Below are 21,889 nucleotides of genomic sequence, written 5' to 3' on the forward strand. Positions count from 1 at the left end.
TCCAAGCTTATAGGCAATTTGAAATCTAGGGGAAACATATTGATTGGAGAGCACTTCAAATTTGTTTTCTAGAACTATAAAAGCACACTGGTAAAGAGTAAAAGAGCCACGTCACGACAAAACCAACATAGTGCGTTTGCAACCAGCATGGATCAAGACCAGCCTGCGCATCCACGCAGTATGATCAGGATCCATGATGTTGGCTTGCAAACCCTATTACAAGTAGAGAAACTGATAGCAAACAGCATGGATCCTGACCAGACTGCGCAAATGCGCAGGCTGGTCTGGATTCATGCTGGTCGCAAACCCATTATGTTGGTTTTGTCGTGCCGCGGCTCAGATGTGTTTTAAGGTCATCAGAACTGAATACTGTTAGGGTCTTTGGTACTATATATATTTACTAACTAGAATGCTTTGTGGAAACTGTTCATTTTTTTTTCATTGCATTTTTAGTGGCAGTGTTTTTGCAGTTCTGGGATGTATATTTTTCACTATTGGAATGGTGGCTTTTGTTGGCATGATGTTGGGAATTCTATGTACAAAAAAACCTACTTCTATAATGGAGACAGGCAGAACGAAGGCTGGCAGCTGTGGAGCATGTTTATTGATGACGTATTCAATTTTCTATAATCCTACATCATTTCATAATATTTAAAGATGTTTAAAAAATAGAAGAAAAAATACTGAAAGAATAATTTGTTCCCTTTTATTAACTCAAACATTTGAAATCCATTGACATGAATGGAAATGGCAACTGTGACAGGAGATACAAAGGAGTCTTTCAAGGAACACAATTTATGAGGCACTGTAATGTTTCTTTTTTTTTAAAAATCAATTATGTCATTTGTTATTATGAAGAATGCATAAAACACTAGAAAAGTGAAGCAAAAGGCAGAATATTTTTAACAAGAAGCTGGTACAATTATTACTGGATCATGTTAAATCTTATCATCATGATGGGTGGTAGTTTAACATAGTAACAAAACTGTAAAATATTGGAACATTACAGTTGTTAAATTATTATATTGTAGATCGGTTGGGCTTGCTGTTTTTCCTCTTATTTTGAGTCTACTGTTAGGATCTACTCTCATGTTACTGGGGGGTAACTTCACCATTTTATGTGCTCCTCTTGAAGATCTCACAGTGCTCAAAAGGGTAAGAATGCTTTATAGTAACTTATTGTAATAGTGAATATATTTTTTAAACATATCTAAAGGAACAAAATTTTGAAAACAATGCACTTTTCCTGAAACAGGTTATCAACTGATCACACAAAGTCTGCCTCTAGTTTAACGTTTATAGGTTATTTTCCTCTTGTTCACAAATGATTTAAATTTAAAATCGCATTTATATATTTAAACTTTTTTACTGAATTTTTTCTCAAAAATTAAAAACAAATTTTAAAAATGGGGATTTAATGACCGAGAGACAATATGGTTGTTACACAATTAGATAATTAGTTTTATAAAGCAACTTTAAGTTTTAATTTGATTTTTAGTCTCTTATTGTACTAGAATAGAAAGTGATTATCCTTTATTGTACTAGAATAGAAAGTGATTATCCTTTATTGTACTAGAATAGAAAGTGATTATCCTTTATTGTACTAGAATAGAAAGTGATTATCCTTTATTGTACTAGAATAGAAAGTGATTATCCTTTATTGTACTAGAATAGAAAGTGATTATCCTTTATTGTACTAGAATAGAAAGTGATTATCCTTTGCAAAAAGCCGGGCAAACCTGTACATTAGTACTATTTTTATGCTCCCCGAAAAATTTCAGGGAAGCATATAGTCCCTGAGTTGTCCATCAGTCCGTATGTACATACGTCCCGAATTCGTGTCCGGCCAATAACTTTGTTATTTGAAGTCTGAGATTTCAAAACTATTTCACAGAAATGATCACCATTGAGACGACATGTCGCACACAACATTTAAGTCGCTACCTTGAAGGTCAAGGTCACAACATGACCTTGAAGCAAAATCGTGTTCGGCCCATAACTTCCTTATTTGATGTCTGATTTTACAACTATTTCACAGAAATGATCACCATATTGAGACGACGTGTCCCATGCAAGTCGGTAGACAGATCTTATTGAGTAGAAGTTCAGTACAAAGAACAGTAACTCTGCATTGCCTAAGTTTGGAATTATCACATTTTGAACTTTGTCTAGGACATAACTCTGAAACTACAAAAGATATACTTTTCTGTGTCCAAATCCTAGTCGGGGAGCATCACCCGGTTCAACCGGCTTTTGTCTATACTTGTCAAAGGGTTTTAAAATCTACATTGTTTTATAACTTAGAATCTATTTCTATAATTTATGCACTATATCTAAACTATTCAGGTCTTTTCGTCTTTTTACAGCTGGTAGACAGTGGCTTGTTGTTTGGTGGAGAGAATCTTGGGGAGAAGTTTTTCAATGATTCATCTTTAGATTTGTCTGTCACCAACCTATTCAAGTCAGCTGCTAATCACATAAATACTCTTTTTATTACATATTTATGCTCACCGAAAATTTTGGGGGAGCATATAGTAGCCGGTTGTCCGTCCGTCAGTCCGTCCGAGCAAACATTTGATATTAAAAATATGAGCTTCATTCCGTAGTTAAATAAAACACAAAAACTCATAAAATTCAAATTAAGAGCTATTTTTTGTTTTTATGAGCTAAATTTAGCTTATGCACTTACGTCCAGGTGTAGTTTATGAGCTGATTTGCCCTTTAAATATCAAAAGTTGGTACGTCCGTACGTACGTCCCAAATTCGTGTCCGGCCCATAACTTTGAAGTCAGATTTTAAAACTATTTCACAGAAATGATCACCATATTGAGATGACATGTCGCGCGCAATATTTAGGTCGCTACCTTGAAGGTCAAGGTCACAGCATGACCTTGCAGCAAAAACGTATCCATGCAGCCCATAACTTCGTTATTTGAAGTCGGATTTTACAACTATTTCACAGAAATGATGACCATATTGAGACAACATGTCGCACGCAACATTTGGGTGGCTACCTTGAAGGTCAAGGTCACATCATGACCTTGCAGCAAAGTCGGTTCGGTCTGTAACTTCGTTATTTGAAGTCAGATTTTAAAACTATTTCACAGAAATGATCACCATATTGAGACAATGTGTCGCACTTAACATTGGGGTCACTACCATGAAGGTCAAGGTCACAGCATGACCTTGCAGCAAAACCGTGTCCGGCCCATAACTTCGTAACTTGAAGTCGGGTTTAACAAATATTTCACAGAGATGATCACCATATATAATCTAAGTTTCGCATGCAACATTTGGGTCACTACCTTGAAGGTCAAGGTCACAGCGTGACCTTGCAGCAAAAGCATGTCCAGCCAATAACCTTGTTATTTGAAGTTGGATTTTACAACTTTTTTACAGAAATGATCACCATATGGAGAAAATGTGTCGCGCGCAACATTTTGGTTGTTTTTTAATTTTACACTTTGAACTTTGTCTGTGACATAACTCTGACACTTTAAGAGGTATACCTTCCTGTGTCCAAAACCTATTCAGGGAGTATCAACCGACTCTTGTTTCTTTTATTTATGGTACTGTTGTTTTACATATGAAAGTTCAAACAGCTATTTTTCATTTCTTAAATTGCTATGCATAGATATCACAATGTCTTTTGTATATTATGTAACAGTAGAAAATCTATGTGTGGGACTTTGATTAGTCATTTTTTCTCGATGTTGAATTATTTGGTTGGCATATTACTAATTGTAATATGGTACAGAAAACCCTCATACAATTTTTATTGATTAAAATTTCTGCTTTTTTTCACCTTTACATTTAGATTACCAAGAATATAAATAAATAACATCTTTTCGTTTGAACTTATCTAAGAATTTTAATACAAGGTCTTTTTCCAAGCTGGGCAGCATTCCTATCTCAAATATTACTAAAAATCCAATATGGCTAAATTAAATCCTCACTAAACTAAGAGTATACATGTGTATCATGAATTAATTATGACATTTATTTTTTAAGAAGGGATTTTTAGTTTGAAAAAATTGTTTAGGAAATGTCATGTAATTATTAAATATCACAAATGCTCATTGATGATTTCTAAGAAATTCTACATTATGTTTTCAAGGACATGTCGGAATGATGGCACATTGTATTCAGGATTGAATTTAGGAACTATTATGAACTTATCAACACTCTTTTCTGTTGATGAGGTGAGTCAGATGGTTGATTTTGAAGTGTATGAAGCTTTTAAATAGTTTTTAACACTGCCATGTTGATGTTTTGTTGCTTTAAGAACTATATACAGTTTCAATTGAAAAAAACATATATCTTTTAATGGTAAAACATTAAAGTTTAGAATCAGAATATTTCTTCATGTAAATTTAATTTCTCTGAATATTGCTTCAAGTTGTACTACTTCAGTCATTATACCAACGCAACATCATCAGAGATCAGTTGACAATTAGTGTTTTTAATAGTTGTTATTTGTTTGCTGCTTCCGTGACATTTGACATTAAAACAGCTGTCTAGAAATTCTTTAATTTATAGCAGCAAAATGTTTGTAATAACTATGTCACCTAGTAATAAAAAAATTTATGCTCCCCTTCAAAGAATTGGGGGAATATTGTTTTGCATATTTTGGTTGGTCTTTCTGTCTGAAGACCAAGCTATTTCTGATCAATTGTTTAAGAACTCCTGGGCATAGAAACTTCAAATTGATTATGGATATTGGCCATGACAAGTAAATGAAGCCTGATGGTTTTATGGGGTAACTAGGTCAAAAGTAAATGTCACATAGACCTTTTATATCAAAATGATTTCTGATCAATAACTCATCAACCCAATGGTCCTTAATTGCCCTCACACTTTACAGGTGCATTGGTATTGGCCAGTAGATGACCCCTATTGATTTTGGGGTCAAAGGACAAGTTCACATTCACCTTGTATATAAAAACAGTATCCAACCTATAACTTGTCAACCCATGAGCCCTTGGCCATCGAACTTCATAGGTTCATTAGTGTTTGCCAGTTGTTGACCTCTTTTGATTTTGGGAGCAGGCGATCAATGATCAAGGTCATATTCACCTTTTATCTTAAAACGGTTCCCACCAAATCATTGACAACCCATGGGCCTCAAACTTCACAAGTGTATTGTTCTTTCCTAGTGCATGACTTCTATTGATTTTGAGGTCAAAGGTCAAGATCACATTGACCCTGTATGTCAAAATAGTTTGAATTAGTCTTTGGCACTTCATGACCCATTTTGGGTTGAGGGGTAAAAGGTCAAGGTCACCTTGACCTAGTATGCCAAAAAGTTTTTCAACCAGTAACTCAACACCCCATTGGCCCTTAAACTGTATAGGAGCATGATTATAAGGCAGTAGATGACCCCTTTTGATTTTGTGGTTGAGTTCACATTGACCTTGTGTGCCAAAACTGTTTCTGACCAATAACTCAACCTGTTGGCCTCACCCTCTCAAACTGCATAGGTGCACTTCAATAAAACTTGTATAACATTACTTTTATTATGCCTTCCTTCAAAGAAGATTGGCTATATGGCTTTTCACAGTTGGTTGGTCCATACACCAAACCTTTTCTGATAAAGAATAAAAACAACTGGGCTTAAAGGAACTTCAACTTAGTATGGAGATTGGTTATGACCAGTAGATGAACTATATATTGTTTTGGGGTCACTAGGTTAATAGTCAAAGTTACAATGACCCGGCCACATGACTTATTGGCTGGCATTGGGAGGGCATACATTACATGTTTTACAAACATTATCTTGTTAATTTCAGAAATGTTGAACAGTAAATAACCATTAAAACTTTGTTTTGTCAGTTTGTACCAGACCTAGGTGACAGTGTAGTGATGCAGATTAATGACACTATAAAGGATATCAGTATTGTAGATGTCAGTTCTTTCAATGACCTCAAATCAAGCCTAGACCTGCCTAACATAGATAGAGATACTGCAAGAGAGGTAATTCTTCTGTCAAACTTTGACCAAGTGATGTTGATAGCTAACTTTGAATTGCTTTTCTATCATTTATATGGGTTACAAACCTGCTTAAAATAAACCTTACAATTAACATAAAAAAGCATGTAATTTAGTGATAATCAACCTTTTCATTTAAAAGGTATAAATTATTCATCAAAACCTTGTTTGTGTTTGGAAATTTTTGAGGCATTTATCTTTTTGTCTTGTTTTGTCACTCCTCAAGATTTATATTCTATAAACGGCATTACATAGCATTCAGTAATTAATACAGAATGGAAATCAACATGCAACTTCTATGGTCGATGTTTTTAACTCAATAATTATTTATTTCATTTTGTAAAACTTATGTTGTCATTTGTAGCTTATCCAGATGTCAAAGAGGTAATAGTTGTGAATATTGTCCTCATCTTTTATCATTAACTGCATCCTCTCTCCAACTAATCTGTCACTTTAATTACAGGCACATACTCTTGAATTTAAACATAATTGGTTTTTAATGAATTTCTGAATTGTTTAAAGTTCTAATTCTAAATGAAGTAAATCTGTATTTGTTGTAATTGGGTCTCATAAAGATTACTTTAAATAATTGTAATCACACCAGTAATTAATTGTTCAACTGTATTTACATACATTGTATTTGTAAGCAAACAAGTAATTTATCAACTTAAACATGAATAACTGTCATAAAATCATGCTTTTAAATCAACCTTAAAAAACATTAATAGAGTTTAATATTTCACTTTTTTTTTTAAATTGCAATACTAACACTGTTATATGAGCGTTAGGCTTTTATTCTTACAAATAATTTACTAACAGCTTGCAGACTTATATATCTTATGAACACAAAGAATAATCACAAAACCATAGTTATTTGTTATCACATTTCCTACAGTGATAATAATATGAGCCGCGTCACTACAAAACCAACATGCGTTTGCGACCAGCATGGATCCAGACCAGCCTGCACATCCGCGCAGTCTGATCAAGATCCATGCTGTTCGCTATCAGTTTCTCTACTTGTTATAGGGTTTGTAAGCGAACAGCATGGATCCTGATCAGACTGCGCGGAAGCGCAGGCTGGTCTGGATCCATGCTGGTCGCAAACCCATTATGTTGGTTTTGTCATGACGGGGCTCATTAATATTAACACATGTTGTATATGAATCATAATATAACTGGTATTACTGCTAACTTTAATCTTTGTTCTTTTTAGCTTTTAGTTATAACTCAAATTGTGGAAGTATGTCAATTTTCAAATACCTTAAATTTTTAACCAACCTAAAAATGTATGAAAATATATGCATAAAATATTAAGAGGATATTTTTTCGTTTGAGTGAAATATGGAATATATTTTCACGAAACATGATAAAATGCCACATATTTTCACGAGCCGGGACGGCGAGTGAAAATATATGGCATTTTATCATGTTGAGTGAAAATATATACCATATTTCACGAAAAACGAAAAAATAACCTTTTTATTTAATTTCATTATCAAAGAAATATGGTAATGAACCCCATTGCTTGCTACGCAACTGCAATTGTACAGCGCGCAGTAATATATTATTGTGTCTTGTTTTGCACGCGATATTTGGCGCTACATTGTGACGTCACGTAAACAACTCTTTAAACGTCTGTACAGCGTTAATAACTGAATTAAAGATATTGGTGTTCGGATTTATTTTCTTAGTTAGACCATTTTCTATCATTCTAGATAGTTTTCAAAGCAAAATTCAACAAAAAGTTGTTTTGTATTTATCAGATTTTTCAAACAAAATAGCAAAAGTAGTCCCTTAAAATAAATATGAGTTTTGACTCCGCCCACTTTCATATTTATATTTCATATTTATTTTTAAAAAATATGAAATATATTTGACTGATATAGCACCATATTTCATGGGTAAAATTAAATAAACTGTCATATTTTATAATTAATTTTTATGTTGAGATATTTAACAGAAAAATAAAGAACAATATTACAATACCTTCAGATCACGGATTTATATTACAAGGATCGGACACTTTCGTTTAGCTTAAAGTCTCGTCGCGCGCATGCGCGGAATCGCACATAGGATAAAGGTGGACAGAATGAGAGATGGCGGAACGCGCGGAGTGCGAAATATGACAGATTTTCACAAGAGTATATGGTGTTATTGCAGCTTTGTGAAAAATTATACACATATGAATGTATTGATACAGTATTATTTTGTGCAGCGAAAGTATTAATATATGAAAATATGCCGATAGAACGATGCAACGCTTAGTTAAAAAAGTACCTAATTTAAAAAATATTCGCCTATTGTTTAGGCATACTCTCTACACTTTGACGCCCGTTTACTTCAAGCACAAATAATTACCGCGATTCAGATTAAGATAATTCTTTTTTACATGGTTTAATGGGTGCATTGCAAAAAAATGTTTCTTGATTGCTTAAACACTTTTAAAGGAATTCATGTTTGAAATTTGTCTTTATTTCTGTGAATTATTTCCAAATGATTTGTACATTTTTTATTTGATTACCTGTATATTAGTATAAATATAGTAAATATTCTACTAATTAGTGTATTAAATATATTTTCAGATCATTCTAGACAAGCGTTCATATATAGATGAATTCATTAGATTGGCAAGGAAGAAACTTTTATTGGCATACAGAACAGCTGTTTTATATAAAAAAAAATGTTTTGAAGCAGATTTTTTTTTCTCATAGTTATCCTTTACAATTCACGTCAAATGATTTATTTGTCATATGTTTATTTCCATTATATTTCAAAGAAAGGGCTATACAAATTTAATTGTATATTTTCTATTTCATTTATAAATTTTAATAAAGAAAATAGATTTACATTGTATTTATATATATCCTCTTCAGAATCATTTTCTTATCACACATACCATGGACTGTAGTTAAAGACCGCGCACATACAAAATAAACATTCAAATTCCTTTTGTTTTTAAAGATGGTAATGAATGAAAGTTTGAAAATAAAGTTTTTCAATTATCACTTGTTACCTGGTAATTAACCCCCTTCAAAAGTAATTAAACTTCAAAGAAATTTAAGCGATGTGTAAAAAATAATCAAAAGTTACTTTTATTTCGCATAATACTGACTCAAACTGTAAAGATTTTTATTGTTTTTCTAGCGTTACATTAAAAAATATCAGAAATATCTTTCTACAGGCATTCAAATAAAAAGAATAATTAAAATATACGAGTGACATTAAAAAGGCCGGAATCGAGACAGCCACACGAGAGTACTTTTAAAACTGTTACGATGATTGTCTACTTCACTGCACCGACTTTTGAAAACAGATTTACAAAAAATAATAATGATATAAATGATGAATGAAATTTAAATATTCTATGAATATGGCAATATTAAAATCTCGGCAATATTTTGTACTAAAAAAATGAATAAATTTTCTTCACGTGTTGAGCGAATTGTAAAGCCCGCAATACATTATCCGTAAAACAATTGTGCGTTAATAAATTTGACTACATAACCCAATGAATTTTAAATATTGCATATTTGATCATCTGTGAATAACTAACATCGGCTTCTTCTTTATTTTGAAATTGAATTTATTTTATTACCATAATAATAAATTTCAAATACCTGCTTTTTATATAAAAAAAAATGTAAATTTACCGCGGATTTCGTCAAGTTAATTTTTTAATCGTCGTTGCGGACAGATAAACTGTACCTTTAAAAAATAAATTAGATATTTGAATTAAACAAGTATTTTTCTTTAAAATAAAATTTAAATTTCCAAAATCGGATAATAAATGGAAAAGCTATATGGTATTTTGTAAAGTAGGTATCCGTTGCGAACGGGCATTTACGCTTAGCGCCGGTAAATTATCGATCGATGTACCTTTATCGGGTGCACGACAAGATATTTAAGCATTTATATAGGGTTAACTGGGAGTGTCCGATCCCTGTAATATAAATCCGTGCTTCAGATAGAAGATGAGCTTAATGCTATAGATCTGGAGGGCAAATCTAAAGAGATGAGTGCACTTGCAGATACCATTCCAGATAAAGTAAGTTTGAAAATTTACAACAAATTATGTTTAGAAAAATTCTTATGTTAAATAATGTTCTTTTAGCTCAAGATGAGTTTTTATTGCATTTTTTAAACCCTTACCCGACTAAATATCTTACATGGACTTCTCCATATTTCAATCTAGGCAAAACCATTTGTGATTTTTAGGGAAAATTTCAAAATAAATATTGCCTGAATAGCAAGCAGCGGTAGACCATGATCAGATTGGATGAATGTGCCGGCTGATCTATGTCCTGCACTGGTCATATGTTTAGTTCAATCGCCACAAGCAGACGTAGGGATAAACTAAAGATTATACAAATTTTTTTTCTGTTTCCTGATTTAAGGTGTGTTTTCAACCTTAATGATTGTCAAAATTTGTTATATTATTATTAGTAATGCAATGGGATATTTTATGGAAGCAATATGTTGGTGCACATACATTATACTTTTCTGTAAGTTATTACTACAATGTATTTATATAATTAAGAGAAATACTGTGAGAGGATTGTAAACCTTTCTAAAGTTCAAGTCTAAAAGACATGATTTGTGAATTATAATTAAATGAGGGCCTATTATCTATGCTTGCACATTAAAAGATTAAGCTCAATGTTTCGTTATCCAGGCCTTGACATTGCTCTTTTCACATTTGATTTGATTAATAAAAATTTATTGATACACATGTACAAATTAGATAATGTACAAAAAAAAACATTCAAAACAATTACTTTGAAAAAAAAAGATTTAACAGTTTATAATCAATTTTAAAACAACGTATTTGAAAAATAATTTTAAGTAATTTTTTGTTTATATATTACTTATAAGTTCATTATTGACAAAAGAATACATGATAGTTAAAATATTTTCCAGGCATATGCAGACAAGTATAAAACATTAAGCATTGCTCTACAAGACATGCATGATGATCAAAAAGTGCCGTTGCTACAATGTGTTGTAAGGCTTAGAAAGTTTATTAAACATCTGCTTCAACATATTCAAATATAGATATAGAATTGAGTTGCAAAAAGTGTAAAAATTGGCAGAATTTATATATTAACTTATTTTTTCTTCCTTCTTTACTTTTTTTTGTATTTTTTCTGTTATACATAGAGTTATTGTAGGGTTGTTGCATTTTTTACATGTATAATCTTTTATCTGAATGATTTTTTTTTTCAAACAGCCATATTAATTCTTATTACATGTTATCTCATTAACTTTAAGTGTATATGAGCCTCGTCACGACAAAACCAACATAGTGCGTTTGTGACCAGCATGGATCCAGACCAGCCTGTGCAGTCTGATCAGGATTCATGCTGTTCGCTATCAGTTTCTCTACTTGTAATAGGGTTGGTAAGCAAACAGCCTGATCAGGATCCATCCCAAACCAAAATGCATGCCTGCAACAAGCTTGCCGCAAGCTTGCTGCAAGCTTACAGCTTGAATACAAGGTTGCTGCATGCTTGCAACAAGCTTGCGATGACTTTTGAAATATATTGCAAGTTTGTTTAAAATTCATGCAAGCTTGCGAACATTTGATGTAAGCTTGCAATGCCACAAGCTTGCAATTAGTAGACACTTAGAAAATTTTTGTACAAATCTACACTTAGAATTTTTTTGTTAAAGTAATGGAAACACTTAGAAATTTTTTGTCAAAAGTGTACACATTAAAAAAAAAGTTCCAAAAATGATAGTTTCAGTGATAATTAACTAGTTTAAACTAGATTACCACGCTGAAGATTGTCTGCCAATGAAATCGCCCCCTTTTTTGTTAAAATTTTACCAAAATATTTACCATTCAATGCTGTAACTCAACTTTATGTATTAAATTTATATGTTATTAATGAGCTGATTTAATGGACTCAACCTATTTATATAATGTACTCGATTTGAATGGGTGAGGGCTAACTGTAAATCGGTTATAGGTAATATACAGAGTTTTAAGAAACTAATTTTCTCGCCTCACTACCCGGGTGTAGATTTTCCAGGGTAAGCCCGGAAGAGAGGCTGGTAAACCCTGGAAAACTATGGAAAAGCATGGAATTCCATGGACATTCATGGAGAATGCGGTATTTTTTCCATGCTATATGGACTTTTTTTGTCCAGCCATTTCCAGCATTGCTGGAATAGGCTGGAAACTGGCTGGACATTTGTGGTAAAAGACTGGAAAACCATGGACTTTACTTCCATGTAGCATGGAAAGTGGAACTTAGATTTTTTTTGATGCTGGAAATGTGTTAAACTTTCTCTAAGTATGCTGGAAAAAACTTGTAAAAATAACAACAAGAAATCTGATTTTATTTTATGAGTATTGTTAATTTACGAAGAAAATATAAAATCATCATTTATTTTAATGCAAGTTACTGTAAATGTTTTGAAATTTGACACTTTATACATTTCATGTAGTTGGAAAAGGGTATCTCAGAAAAAATGTCTATGCAAAGAAGTAAATGAATTGATTGTTAAATACATATTATTATTTAAATAAATCTACATGAAGTTATGTACATTATGAAATAATATCCATTTAATTACATGCTTTATGTTTTACTATAAATTAATTAAAGTCTGTGATTCAATCATTCAGACACTAATCATCAAGATGGGATTGCATTGCTTGCCATTTTTAAATTCTAAGAATTCATGTTTTTGGATAACAATAAATAAACAAAACAAAAACAGTGCATGAAATAATCTCATATAATTTATATTCTATATTAAATTAATCAATACATGTATATATTGCTTTTATTTAGGAAAATAAATACTACATCCACTGAGATTTTACACTACACAGATCAGAGCCTTGATAAAATTCATTGACCAGCATTTTCCCACCATCTGTGCATGACTAATTTACTCCAAGATCAGGCTGTTCCATGTGATTATTTTTGGGGGGAGATAACATTATAAATTTCATATGCAGAATGTGTCTAGAAGGACATTGCAATCTTTTTGTACAAAAATTTGTAATGATTTTTAAAATCTATATATCTATTAGCTATTTGATATTTTCTTTTACGCTCAAAGAATGAAAGTTAAAATGATGAGTAGATTAACCCTGCTAAATTACATAATGATGGACCTGTCCAGTTTTACAGTATTTTTTACTGTTGTAAAATTTGAATTCTAAGATATCTGGGTCAGCAAAGAGAGCAAATTACAGAGGATGTATTTGATATATTAGCAGTTTTGAAGATATTAATTGTTTTGTTTAAGATTTTAAAGTGTTTAAGTATTGGTATGATAACAATCAGAATCACCTGGGACAAGGAGATATACAACAGAATCAGGTATTTATAAACCTTAAGATACATAAATGCAGAAACAAGTTATATATCAAACTATTAACATTTGTAACAAGAGATCAAGGTTGTTTTTATATTTTCAACTTCATGCATTTGTTTTTCTGATAATTCTTTTTAATCTAATCATGTATAATCTGTAAAATATAAATTATTCAATGATTTCTTTATAATGATTGTTTATATTGTTTAAATGGCATGTTAGTAGATCTTTGTCATTTCCTGCAAATTAAACAAATTAAATCAATTTGATTAAATAGGACTAAATGGTACAATCAGTAGTTTTGTACAGCTGAACAGGGTCAATCATAATCATTTGCTATTTTACATGTATGTGTTGTGTTTTCAATGGAACAATCTAAAATTACATTTTATATTATACATACGGTACATAATTTGCAGGCTGGGACATAAGTGCTGACTGTGAGAATTAGCGGCAGTGTTTAATAATGATGTGCAGTATTAATCCTGAAAAGGTATATTTTTATATCTCAATACTTTTCTATTCCACATCTTTTCTTGAAAAAATACATACTGGGTAATAAATATTGTCACAAATTTACTTAATTCTTATACAGAGAAATTCTTAAACATTTGTGCACATTGAAAAAAGATATTGACTGCATTGCTTTAGTATTTTTTGAAAATGCATAAGCATCCTAAGTTAATATTTAATAGTTAATACTGTTGAAACATTAGATTTGATGTTATTAAAAGATATGAAATATAACTGCATATATACAATAAAACATAATTCATTACCGCATCTGTGTTTAATTAATTATGAATTTTATCTTTAAAGGTGAGCACAACCATAAGAAGTTCTAGGAAACACAGGCAGAGGACTAAAAATGGACATCGATAAAAGAAATAGTAATCTAAATAATAAGAAACATTTAAAACAAATTTACGATTGAAACAGTTTCTCACTGACAGACTAAGAGCAAAATAATTGCTTAAAACAAAGTGTTGGATTCTAAAAAAACAAGAACATACCAAAACCTGCAGCTAGAAAAAAACTGTTTGTGTTATAGTGAATGTAGGGTGTTCTATTCTGTATTTGGACTAAAGGATATGTATTAAATTTTGTGAAAGAAATATGTGATCATGTTAAACTCATAAAAATTCCACCCCAAACATTCCTGTGCTGAATTCCGTCCCAGAATTTTACATTTTAAGAACATTCAGGGATGCTGGAATTAGGCTGGATTTTTTTCCATGTCATTCCATCAAGGCTGGACTATTTACCATGGTAATTGGAAGAAAACATTAGTGTAGCAAATAAAAAATTTAACATCAGCTTCTTTTTACAATTTATGATTAAATAAGTTTATCATAAGAGGTTAATACACGGCAGGAGAGGGCCGGAAGGTGATAATCGGCTTGCAAAATGAATAATGGACCCGAGGGTCATTATTCATTCAGGGCCGATTATCACCTTCCGGCCCTACGCTGACGTGTATTAATGTGTTTAATATTAATGTTTTTAATACACTTGGTAGATCTAATAGTAGCATTTAAAAAAAAAAAAAAATCAAAACAAATAGACTTTGAAGTTCATTCCTTGAAATTTTTTCTACTCTTCTACTGCAGTACAGAGATGTTTACTGTTTGTGTGTTCAAAGCAGTAGAATCAAGAAGCAAGTTTTATTTTCATTTTTTTCGGAATGAATTTGTCGTATTATTTCTTCAAATTTCAATAGTAACAAAAATGTGTTTGTACTAAATACGCTTAAGCTCTCATAATAAAAATAAAGCGATTCGTGCTGAAAACCTTAGTAACTTTCACTTTTACAGTTAACTGTTTGATGACGTAAAATATGACGTCATTGTTTCAGTTTGTGCACGTGCACATGTTCAGCGGGCTGATAACTTGTTCTCGGCCCTGGGCCGCATACTCATAATACTGTAACCCAATTTATATTCGGGAATACAAATTTTCGCGTTTTGCCCAGGTCGGACATATTCGCGAATATTAATTTCCGCGTTTTCTTGATTTCCCAAGAAAAAAAATTAGCGGATTGGAAAGACCGAGGGGGCAGTAAATCCGTTAGCCGACTATTAATCTTCAATAATTGAGGTCATTATTGGTGTCTTACATGGGGTTAACAATACGCTAGCCTTATATTGTATTGGTAAGTGAATTGTGATCACAATTCAGCAAAACATTTTCTCTATATATGTACATGTACGCATCGTTCGTCTTCATTTTATCTAGAAAAGTCTTTAAGAAATTCAATTTAAGCGTTTCATAAAAAAATACCTTCTCCAATCAGGGATCGAACCGAGAAAATTATGTTATATGAGTCCGCAATCTAACCAATTGAGCTATAGAGGCTGTTAAGATTGACGGGTAAAAATCGATACTAGTATGAAACCATCTTGTATTTCACTGTTTGTAATTATTTACATCCAATACTCTTTTGTGATACTCGATAGGTTTATACCACCTTTATCTTAACAATTCACTCAAACAATTATTTTATAGGATCCAAAAAACAATAGCCTTTTGTGATGCTCGATAGTTTTCCTACTTTTGTCAAACATTTATTTTAAAATAAGTGCGAGTACTTTGTATGCATATACTTAGTATAGAAGTGTAAATATGAATAAACTTAAAACTGACACATGCTCCGTATAGTACCCTATACGGAACGTGATTGACAATAGGCCTACTAGTATTTCATAAACTGTATTAAAATGTGGATGTTTATTTTGATTGTTATATTGACATAGAGTTCTTTTGATATTTATGAAATAGTAGTAGTTTACTTAGTTTGTGTTTTTATTGCTTTATGGCAATATTCATAACAATTCATTACTTGCTAACAGGTGCCCGTAAAATTCGAATATATCCGGTCAATCAGCTTTGCATAACCACGTCTAAAATAAAAATTTCTCTCCAATTTATTCGCGAAATCGTGCGGACTTATTCGCGCAAACAAATATTCGCGCTTCGTGGCCATCCGCGAATAAAGCGAATATAAATTGGTCGCGAATATTCGTTGGGTTACAGTAGGTCACGTGACACTCATAATCAGTTGAAATCATAGGCAATTTTGTTACTATATATAGTAACAAGTGTATTAATGGTAATTAATGCCTTTTTTTTTTTGCATGTTATATAGGATTCAGAGACTGTTCGTATATGTAGCAGCTCCCTTTCCAAATAGGGTTTACAGTTTTTGCAAGCTTGCGCAAGCTTATACATTTAGCTTATAGTTATAATGCACAAGCTTGCAACTTAGCCTGTGCAGGCATGTGGATAAACCTGCACAAGCTTGCGATTAAGCTTGTGCAAGCTTAAATATTAACTAGTTTGCAGTCAGATTTTTGTTAAATAACTGATCGCAAGCTTGCCACAAGGTTCCAATTACTAGCCAGTAGCAAGCTTGCAACATAAGCTTGCATCAAGCTTGTAATAAGCTTCCAATGTTAGCTTGCAATTTTGGTTTGGGATGCTGGTCGCAAACGCACTATGTTGGTTTTGTCGTGACGCGGCTCATATGGTTATATATCTGTTGCAAAGATTATTGTTTGAATTTTAGGAAAGAACGCATCCAGTGTGCTGGTATGAAATAAATATGATGGTAAATTGCTTAAAACATGAATGGTGCAAGCACTAAATCATTGCTAAATGGTTAAAACCTTATTTTAAAATATAGCAGAATTTTTTTTTGTTCTAAATCAGGAATAAAATAGCAGAATAATATTTTGTTTTTGGAACTTTTTATTCTGTTTAAGTACCATATGCAATAAGGTACAGATTTATAACAATGCTATTTATATTTCAGAATGATTTAACTACTATTTTGAATGGAATGGACAGCAGAAGTCAGACAATAAAGGTAATTAACATTTCTACATTCTTATATAGCCATTGGTTAGTTACTTCATTCTAAACAAATAAAATCCTATTCAAATACAGTAAAACAAGAACAAATATTTTGAAATTGCAGACTTGGTTATTATAAAAATTAAAAATGAGCCGCATCATGACAAAACCAACATAATGGGTTTGCGATCAACATGGATCCAGACCAGCCTGCGCATCCGCTCAGTCTGATCAAGATCCATACTGTTCGCTATCAGTTTCTCTACTTGTAATAGAGTTGGTACTTAGCAAACAGCATGGATCTTGATCAGACTGCACAGATGCGCAGGCTGGTCTAGATCCATGCTGGTCGCAAACACACTATGTTGGTTTTGTCCTTGCACGGCTCAAATAGTTTTAACCACCTATATAAGGTGTTATCCACCAAAATTTTAATAGATCATCTGATTAAAATAGGGAGACAGTGATTTGTTGCAAAATTGTTCACAAGTAAAAATTAAGTATAACTGTCAAGTCAAATAAAGAAAAGTATATATTCTATAACTTATATAAAAAAATATTTACCTTTTACATTTTTTTTTGTGCCAAAAACAAGTGAAATTTATGTATGATGAACAATATGAATCCATGATAAATAAAGAGAATCTCATTTAAAAGCAAGTATTGAAGTTAGATAACATTGAGAAACTTATCATAAAAAGAAGGTATTTGCTGTTCACATGTAGAGACATACATATTTATGAGTTACTTGCAAAATACGATTTCACTATAAACTATCTGTTGTCCAGATTTCAAAGGAGAGACGAGAAAAATTTAATTTTTAGAAATTAGAATTGTTTGTGTCTCGGAATATATAGATTTAATATTGATAAGTTTACTTTTTGACACTGTTCCTGTATTAATTGATCATGTATTACTTAATCGTTCCGACAGATCATCTTACATCTTTATTGGTCAATTTATTCTTAGGCAGCAATTTAATTGAAGAAAGCCATCACATTTTCACTGTTACATTGTTAAAATTTCAATTTTCTCTACCATGAAATGTCAACTACCTACATTGACTATAATAAGATAGATTTTTGTTTGGTTTTAACCAATTCATTATGTCCTGTTTGATAATTGGTTTTATTTTAAATTTCTAAGGAGTATTTTGACTTACTTTGATACATGTTTATCATTTGTTGTAAACATTTCCTCACATTTTAAAGATCTTTTTTATGTTTAAATTTTTAAAATAGATAATCTGTTTACACTTTTATTTAGTTTTCTCAATTTAAGATTTTGCCATTGTGACATTACAGAAAAAATGGCAGTGGCATCAATTGGGAAAACACATAACATTTCATATGCTATTACATTTTCTTTATAGTTAACTAAAACATGAATCATTGGCATCATTTTAACCTTGATTATTCGAAGTATAGGGAGAGCTGCTGTACACACCCGACGTCATCGTGACTTTGGAACAAGTTGATATAACTAAAACTGCTAAAGGGAATCGTTTGAAACTTCACATACTTATTTAAGAGTATAATAGGAGGTTGCTGTTCAATGCCCATAACTCTAACATTGATTTCAACAGAGTTATGGCCCTTTTTGAACTTAGAAAATTCTACATTTTGCAGGTTCTTGTTTTACTATCAACCTTCTGAAAGCTCTTGTATAAAATCTATTTTCAGGTAGTTGTAACAGAGTTGTCAAATGATTTACAAAGTCTTACAAATTATGTCCGAGACAATGCTGCAAATGTTGTTCTAGAGGTAAGTTAATATTGGTATTATCAAATATAAGTGACCCGTTTTAATTTAATTCTTTATTTGCTTTATTATTTCTTAAAAAATAGTTTGTCATTTGTTTCAATGATTTGGATGATTATTCTGCATGTAAATATGCTACATTCCAAAACTTACTTGTCATTAAATCAACACTCACTTGTAATGTAGCTCACCAACTTGCCAAAGGATGGTTCATTGTGGTGGTTTGTATAGGAAGTTTGATCATTTAAAGAATTCCCTCTTAGTCCTGGATAGAGAAGTATTGTGGGACTACAATTGACTGATACATAATGATGATAATTTGTAACTTTCTGTTCCAGGCTCTCAGTGGAGGAGGCTGTTTGGGGTTACTACTGACTGATGCATAATTTGTAACTTTCTGTTTTAGGTTCTGAATGACTTTTTAGATGGAATGAAGACAGTTCCAGAAACACTGATTGGCTCCGTCACTGATGCTGTAAGAAACTGTTTGTATGTCTACATACAAGAATAATTTTTCAAATGTTACACATCCAACATAAAGCTTTTGTGTCTCTTTAAATGAAATAAGATTTTAAATGCTATACATTGCTTAATTATAAATCATTTATGTATTATGGTATGGCTTTTGTCAGTCTTTCTGTCTGTCAATTAGCCATATTGATGTCCCCTCAATAACTTGATAACTTTAATGTTCAATATCTTCATACTTAGTTGGGATGATGGTCATGGTCAGTGGATGACCCCTATTGATTTTGAAAGATGAAGGTTGCAGTGATATTAAGTGTATAATTTTTGTGGACTCAATTACTTGAGAAGGATTAAGCCTTAGATTTGTAAATTGTAGGTTTGCCCATGCCCAGAAAATGACACATATATATATTATGAGGTCAAAGGTCAAAATTGCAAAAAGTATTAAGTCTTTGTCCCCTCAATGATTTGAGATGAAATAGGCATTATAACCTACATTTGTGATAGTTGATAGGGACACACCCGTGGTAATCAGCAAGCTTGCATAGAGAGCATAATGTTACGTGAGTATCATCAAAAGTGATGGGTTTTAATACTTGGGCCAGAAGTACAGGATAATTTGCTTGCTCATCATTTTGGTTCCCTGTCCTATTAATTTTGGAGCATGCTGGGAATCGGTACTAACTAAAATTCAAGAAGCGGCAATTCAATTTGGTTTCCTGTCTGAATATAATTATTGTTCCCATCCAAATAGACATTTGGTACACCTTGATGATTACCATCGATTCAAATACTAGGTTTTGACTGATCCAAATATAGTGAACAATATTTGATACATTACATCCAAAATTATTACCTTTTATTGCAATTTATTAATAAAATATGAAATTAATGGAAATAGACATTGGGCCAGTAGCAGCCTCTGGTAGGTTCCTGTTTCACGATATCCTTTTCCCGAATTGAAATTATTTTCCCGTAGTTTGATTCTTAGTGAATTCATGTTCTGTGACAGGTGAATTCAATTAAGATAACAAATAAAACATGAAAAGGCCATAATGTAACCTAATGTGAAAGTAGTGGTGAATCATGCATTTAAATTATAATGACATAGTTTAGTTTGACCCCTGGTAAAACTTAAATGTCATGGAGACATCAACATGAAAGCTGGCTAAAAGTCTCCAGAATTGGACAGGGTGGATTGTAACATGACCAATCGGTTGCAAATATTTCACAAAAATCTCTTCTTTCGTTATTTTTATACTAATTTTACCAGTCACGTTTTTGTCAATAAACATTATTATCAAATTCTGATTATTTCAGTTAAGTACAGATATTGGCAGATGTAAAACTTTAGCTGATGTCTATGATACAGTAATTGGCTCGATTTGTACCCATTTTCTAGACTCTTTTGTAAGTAAACTGTTCTTTTATATGTTTTACTTTAAACTCATTCATAAACCATGGTAAACATAACAAATTATGAATCGTTTGATCATTTGCCTTATTAGAAATTAAATTGCTTTTGCCTATTAGATAAGTACTGACAGTCACTACGACAGTCTGATGAAATTAGTTTGCTTCATTTAATGAAAATTAAATACTAAAGTGCTTCTGCTTTTATTATAGTATGATTTTAGAAGATCAAAACTTAAGTTGATATTGGTAACTCGGTCTACCTTTTACCGACATTGAAAGTTTATATAATTATTATACTGTTACATAATTTATAAATTTATTAAAATAAATGACATATAATATTTTCAGAATGTTTTGTGGGCTTCATTCTATACCAGTGGATGGTTGATTATCGTTCTGATGATTTCAAGCTGTACTCTCTCCAAGTATTTCAGGTATCCTCATGGTATATAAACATATTGTTGAAACTAACCTAAGCACCTATGAGCATACTCCCAGAGATATAAACTGATGTTATACTTTTAGACTTAAAGAGAATTGAAGAATGCATGCACAGGCATGCTCAGACAAGTTGAGATACTCTCCAGCCTCTTATGAATCAGTATATTATTCATCCCCTGTATTCCAGTACACTTGCATGCATGCCAGAAATGTACTCAGTGTATAAAAACTACATTCTTGTTTCGAATGAAACATTCATATAAATAAACACCAAAAATCAGACTTTATTATTATATGCTACACATAGAATTAAAAAAAAAGAGTAAATATCTTAAGTTTGTTTCACATGGCCTAAACATCAGTAAATTTTAAACTAAATCAAATGTAATTTTGTGTAGAAGTTAAAACACTGACTTAATTGGAAGAAATAATTATGTGAACTATTATGTTAAATGGCTTCATTTACATTTGTTATCAACATAAAAGGAAACACTGGATTGAAACATGAGATCGATCGTCGAAGTTACATATACACGTGTACAGTTTTCTTTAAAGATATGAAAACAACAGTTAATTGTTACTATACATTCCCTACAGATTCAAAATACTTATTTATGTAATCACCCAGT

At 31.7% G+C, this 21,889-nt stretch overlaps 1 protein-coding gene across 1 annotated transcript in view; it reads left to right on the plus strand.

Moving 5' to 3' along the window:
- The window catches only part of LOC132743152 (uncharacterized), a 28,023-nt gene that overhangs the window by 3,452 nt on the left and 2,682 nt on the right, over positions 1 to 21,889 (plus strand). The window contains exons 3-14 of the mRNA XM_060731678.1: positions 454 to 612; positions 1,032 to 1,155; positions 2,367 to 2,461; positions 4,118 to 4,202; positions 5,833 to 5,973; positions 9,956 to 10,036; positions 10,909 to 10,992; positions 17,135 to 17,188; positions 18,858 to 18,938; positions 19,342 to 19,410; positions 20,724 to 20,813; positions 21,168 to 21,253. Of these exons, the coding sequence (XP_060587661.1) occupies positions 454 to 612; positions 1,032 to 1,155; positions 2,367 to 2,461; positions 4,118 to 4,202; positions 5,833 to 5,973; positions 9,956 to 10,036; positions 10,909 to 10,992; positions 17,135 to 17,188; positions 18,858 to 18,938; positions 19,342 to 19,410; positions 20,724 to 20,813; positions 21,168 to 21,253 (1,149 nt within the window). The remainder of the gene's footprint in view (positions 1 to 453; positions 613 to 1,031; positions 1,156 to 2,366; positions 2,462 to 4,117; positions 4,203 to 5,832; positions 5,974 to 9,955; positions 10,037 to 10,908; positions 10,993 to 17,134; positions 17,189 to 18,857; positions 18,939 to 19,341; positions 19,411 to 20,723; positions 20,814 to 21,167; positions 21,254 to 21,889) is intronic.

This window comes from Ruditapes philippinarum, unplaced genomic scaffold, assembly GCF_026571515.1.
Source record: "Ruditapes philippinarum isolate M1 unplaced genomic scaffold, ASM2657151v2 ctg4933_1_1_1_1, whole genome shotgun sequence".
Classification (NCBI taxonomy): Eukaryota; Metazoa; Mollusca; class Bivalvia; order Venerida; family Veneridae; genus Ruditapes; species Ruditapes philippinarum.